General features: G+C 32.1%; 1 protein-coding gene across 1 annotated transcript; it reads left to right on the top strand.

The window, feature by feature from the left end:
* Positions 1-2,203: 2,203 nt before the first annotated feature.
* Positions 2,204-5,403, top strand: LOC120091106 (myb-like transcription factor family protein). Its single transcript, XM_039048945.2, has 3 exons — positions 2,204-2,785; positions 3,994-4,202; positions 4,571-5,403. The coding sequence occupies exons 1-3, from the start codon at positions 2,497-2,499 to the stop codon at positions 5,075-5,077; spliced, it is 1,005 nt and encodes a 334-aa protein (XP_038904873.1). The 5' UTR covers positions 2,204-2,496; the 3' UTR covers positions 5,078-5,403.
* The last annotated feature ends 375 nt before the right edge of the window (positions 5,404-5,778 follow it).

A 5,778-nucleotide genomic window follows, 5' to 3' on the forward strand; every position in this document is an offset into this window, starting at 1 on the left:
AATTAAAAATCGTTAAAAGAACTCTAATTAATTAAGTTTCATTATTTTTATCACTTTTTAAAAAATTTCACTTCTAATTATTTTTAATTAATTAATAGAAATTGACAAATGATTGAAAGTAAGTATTTTATGAAAAATTGAGGTTAGAAATGTAAAATCTTGAAATCCATGGATCAAATTGAAACAAAATTCAAATCTCTAGAGTAAAATTGTAACATTTTGAAATTTAGGGACTAAATTGAAACAAAACTCAAAATTTAAAGACTAAATATGTAGCATTTTAAGACCTATGAACCAAATAAAAACTAGAGTCAAAATCCAAAGACCAAAAATGTATTATTCTCGATTATCAAATATCAAAATTTAGAGCTAAATGATTACTTCAAGTATATGGACAAAAAATATTTTTAACTATATTAAAACATATGACCATATTTTAAATTTGTATTCATTTTTAAAATATTACGTTACATGTGAAATGGAAGAATTCAAAGCTTCGACCACTCAAAGATGTACATAATGCTTTTTCACTGCTCTTTTTGGCATCACACTTTGTCAGTTGAGTCTATCTACAAACAAACTCATTAAAGAAACAATTCCATAAGGCACGTTATAATCCAACCTAATTTAATCTTAATTAGGATGGATGCAATCGTCCACACCTTATTCACGCGAAATTATTTGTGAAGAGTGTTATAATATGACTGACAGTTTTGTACTGTTAGATGTATGACAGAGAATTAATAAAAGTACATTGAATTTATATCTAGTAATTATTAGAGAATGAGTAGATTTTCAAATCCATATCAAAATAGTATAAAATTACCAACCACATTGAATAATTTTTTCTTATCCATACTCACTTTTTACGTAATTTGTTAAAGAAGATAATCAAAGTCATCTTATAATGACAAAAATTTAGAAAGTCCAAGAATATACATCTCCATTAAAAATAAATAATAAAGTCATGAAAAAACTCCTTTCTTACTTTAAGATTATAAATATAAAACAAATCAAAATTCTTGTCATAAAATCCAAAAATCCGTTTCAGTATCCAACATCACCTATAAATAATATATAAAGATTTTTCTCCCCAAAATTCATTTTAGCATTGAAAAAAATGAAACATTTACCATAAAACTAATTGTATCGAATAACATAATAGAACATAATTCTATTGATATCTGAGTGTACTAAAAACTTTGAGATTCACAGTTTAAATCACCTATTCTTATTTGTACTAAAGAAAAATTATATGCAATGAATTTTAGTCCCGTTTGATAATAATTTTATTTTTTATTTTTTATTTTTAAAAATTAGGCGTATTTTCTCTTCATTTCTTACCATGATTTACATATTTCTTAAGTTTAATGGTTGGATTCTTAGTCAAATTCAAAAACAAAAACAAGTTTTAAAAAGTTACTTTTTTTTTTGGGTCGATAGACTTGATTTTCAAAAACCAAAACTCAAAAACTAAATCATTACCAAACGGAAACTATACTTTAAATGTTCAATTTTCAATTTATATATTTTCAATAAACCTTAAATTTAGTTTGTATTGTTAGTTCATTGTTGGTTTCTTAAAAAAAATATTTTTGTTATTTATTAGCATATGAATCTTAAAAATATTATTTTTATTTATCTAATCTTGATAAAAATTAATTTAAAATTTATAAAGTATATAACTAATATTAAATATATGAAAGTACAAATGTTAAAATATAACAAACTCCCCCATATATAGGTCAAAATAATATTTTTTTAAAAAATTTTTCACAGATAGAAAAAATGTCAAACTATTTACAGGAATAGTAGAAAAAAACATTGATGGATACTAATAAATTTCTATCAACCTCTATTAGTTTTCTATCACTTATACACTTCTATCAACCTTTATCAAAGAAAATTAAAATTTTGCTATTTTATCTAAATAGTTATCTTATTTTTTCATATTTGAAAATCCCATTTTTTAACGTAAGAAATTTATTAAATTTTAAATTCGCAATAAATATGGAAAAAAGAATAAAGAAACATTCAAAATAAATAATAAATACAGATGGACATAGGCTTCGTATCTGAATGACGGTGGAAATTTCTATGAAATATATATTTCAACCGTTAATGAGTGAGAACATCAAGATAGAAAAAACGTGGACGGTTGAGATTGAGAGAGACACAATAAGAAAGTGAAACATGAAGCAGAGGAATAATTAACATTTATCCAAGGCCGATAAATGGATAGTGTTGGATATAGTCGGTCTTCTCTCTTTCTCTCCCACCTGCGAAAGCTGAGGGAGAAAAAAAGGAAAAAAAAAAAAAAAAAAAAAAAAAAGAAAGAAAGAAAGAAAGAAAAAAAATCCCGAAATTTGCTTTCTGTGTAGAACAAAATCTAACCCTAATTTCTCGTTTTTCGATCGGATCATGCTCTGATCTGGTTGAATTTGAGTTTGATTTCTGAAAGCGGCGGCGTATTCCGATCGATCCGGCGGCGGAACGATGACGCGGCGGTGCTCACATTGCAGCCACAATGGCCACAACTCTCGGACTTGTCCGAATCGCGGTGTGAAGCTCTTTGGAGTTCGATTGACTGACGGTTCCATCCGGAAGAGTGCTAGTATGGGGAATCTGAACCACTACGCAGGATCCGGGTCGGGTGCTCTTCAAAGCGGGTCGAACAATCCGGCTTCTCCCGGAGAGACTCCTGAGCATGGCGGTGCGGCTGACGGATATGCGTCGGAGGATTTCGTTCCTGGCTCGTCTTCTAGTTGCCGTGAGAGGAAGAAAGGTTTGGGAGTTTTTACTTTAATTTGAATTATTTCTGCTATTCTTGTTTGATTTTGTTCAAGTTTGCTGGACTTTGCATGGTTATCTTTTCGATTCAGGGATTTTTTTTTTTTTTTTTTTTTTTTTTTTTGGTGGTGGACTGTTTTGATTCATGGATTACTGTTTCCTTTTCCTCTGTGATGGGCTTGGATTTTATGTAATTATACTTTGGATAAATGGAAGGAATCTAAGTAGAGAATTTTGGAAATGGATGTGGGCTAAGAAAAGTATTGTTTCCTTGTTAGAGGAAAAATTTGATGGAGAAATTGGTCGGTACCCAATTTATTTTCCTTTTTATTTTTTTATGTTTTTGGAAACAAGAGTTACTGTGCAATTGCTAACCTCATGTGGCACCCTGTTTTCGGAAATGATTTGCAAAAATCACCAATCCATTTAATTCAATTCTTGAAACCATATGTTTTGATGTCTTCTTTGTCCATCTAGTTTCATGTTCATAAACATAGAGTGGGGTTGAAAATAGAATATCCTATTCATTGGTTTGTTAAATACTGCCTTCTCTATGCCTTCTTTCTTTGTGTATAGGCATCTTCTATATATCTAAGTTCCTGTCTCTCTCTCTCTCTCTATATATATATACTCATATATTTTTGTCAAAATGGATTCTACTAAACATATATTCAAAATTCTCTGCCTAACATAGTATTTTGAGACATTTTTATTCCCAATTCATGTTAACGAACAAGGTCAGCTTATGTTCCTGTGCTTACACTCTAACCAGAGGAATCAAGGAAAAAGGTTAAATGTATTTAACCTTAACAAATAAAGAAAAATTATGAGAAACAGAGTGGAGGAGGAGATGAATTTTGAAAAAAAGTTTTCCTTTAAAGAGGTAAAGACATTCACAAAGATTGACTCTTCTGCCCGTGCCTGATGAAAGAAACTTTTCCCTTTTTGTGTTATTTCAAGAGGACACAATCATTCGTGCTGGTTGTCTCTCTACTTTCTAAATTTGATTATAAATTTTTCGTACTCTTTTAGCATGTCATAAACTACAAATATCCTTATATACTAGTATTGTATTATATTAATATTAGTATTTTTTTGAAAATAGGTAACCAGGAGTAGGATATTTGAATTCTCTACAATTACCTTTGATGGGTTAATGAGAATCAATCGATCATTCTTACATGTGTGTTTGGTTATGCACAGGTGTTCCATGGACTGAGGAGGAACATAGGATGTTTTTATTGGGATTACAGAAACTTGGAAAAGGAGACTGGCGTGGGATAGCACGTAATTATGTTGTATCTAGGACACCTACACAAGTGGCAAGCCATGCCCAAAAATATTTCATAAGGCAGACCAATGTATCAAGACGAAAGAGGCGCTCCAGTTTATTTGATATTGTTGCTGACGAAGTTTGTACTCTCATCCATCCATTTTTAAATGCATATACGTGTCCAAAATTTTAGCTCTTTCATATCACAAGGATGCTATTACTCCACTAAAATACAAACATTCTAGTTGTGCAGTTCATCTAGTCTCCTGTTATAAATGTGAATAATCAATCACTAACATTGCCCCATCTCCCCAATGTATATGATGATAGTATTAGTCTTATGCGAATTACCTTGCCTTCTTCTGTAATGAAATCCTCGAATAAAGATGCTAATTTTTCAGTTTTATGCATGTATGTGAATTAAGTAATATGATTAGCCTTATTACTTTTACTTTAATCATAGCAATTACTGATTCTTTCTTTCCCCCTTCCACAACTTCTTTGCAGCATGTTGAGAATTCAATTGTGCAGCAAGACTTTCTATCTGTCAACAGTTCACATGCTGAATCACAAAGCAATAACCCATTGCCTACACCTCCAACTGTGGATGAAGAATGCGAATCAATGGATTCCACCAACTCAAATGATGGAGAAACAGCACCTGCTGAGCCAGATGCTCCGCAATGCTGTTATCCAGTGGTATATCCTGCATATGTTGCACCGTTCTTTCCATTTTCTATACCGTTCTACTCGGGATACAGTGCAGAAACCACTAATAAGGAGACACATGAGGTTCTCAAGCCAACAGCTGTGCATTCGAAGAGTCCTCTCAATGTTGACGAGCTGATTGGCATGTCAAAACTCAGTCTGGGAGAATCGATTGGTCATGCTGGCCCATCTTCGCTTTCACTGAAACTACTTGAGGGGTCGTCTAGACGGTCTGCTTTCCATGCAAATCCAGCTTCTGGCAGTGAAAACATGAGTTCTGGTGGCAGTCCAATCCATGCTGTTTAATGGATACTATATTTCTGAACTTCAGATGTAGGTTATAACTACAGGTTATTGTCAATATACAACAAAATAATGTGCAGTCTGGTTTGGATTTATTAATATTTTCATGTTAGGTCAGTCTTTTTCTCCCCATCCCTCCCGGCTTGCCCCGCCCCATCTCTCCTTTGTTAACTAACTTGATTGTAACTTGTAGGCTCTAGTGTCTTCTGTTAGGAATCGTCCATTCCGACTCTTAAAGATTGTATGTGGTTTATCTTCGGTTTCTGGATTTGATGCTTATTTATATACTTTGTGACACTCTAATTCATGCAGGAAGACAGATTGCAATATTTCAGATGTTGTTAAGAGTGGTTTTCTTGGAGGGAGTGGGTTCGAATCGAATTCTGTCTCCTTGAACTTATCTGTGTTTTATCTATCGAAATTCTAAAAGGAGTTGTTGGGTTGAAAATTCGATGAAGAACAGGTATGCTTCATATGTAATCAATCCTGTTAGTTAGGAGATTGAAATCACTTCAAAGCTAAAATATGTATGAAGGGTCATTCAGAATTGGAAGAATGTTGAATGAGTGTTTGTTTGTTTCTTAGGTGGGCTATATTTTCTTTCGAACTATGTTATGATGGGTAGTGTTTTGAAGCCAAATGTGAAGAATTTTCAATGCTTATTACAAGCTTAGAGACAAATTTGTCAATGGTCCAAACATTGG

Source organism: Benincasa hispida, chromosome 11 (assembly GCF_027475165.1).
Source record: "Benincasa hispida cultivar pf3 chromosome 11, pf3_genome.v1.1, whole genome shotgun sequence".
NCBI lineage: Eukaryota > Viridiplantae > Streptophyta > Magnoliopsida > Cucurbitales > Cucurbitaceae > Benincasa > Benincasa hispida.

Bases quoted from the DNA above. Each gene is read 5' to 3' on its own strand.
- LOC120091106 (XM_039048945.2), top strand. From the start codon at position 2,497: ATGACGCGGCGGTGCTCACATTGCAGCCACAATGGCCACAACTCTCGG. The intron at 2,786-3,993 runs GTTTGGGAGTTT...GGTTATGCACAG, and splicing joins TTGCCGTGAGAGGAAGAAAG to GTGTTCCATGGACTGAGGAG. The intron at 4,203-4,570 runs GTTTGTACTCTC...ACTTCTTTGCAG, and splicing joins TTGATATTGTTGCTGACGAA to CATGTTGAGAATTCAATTGT.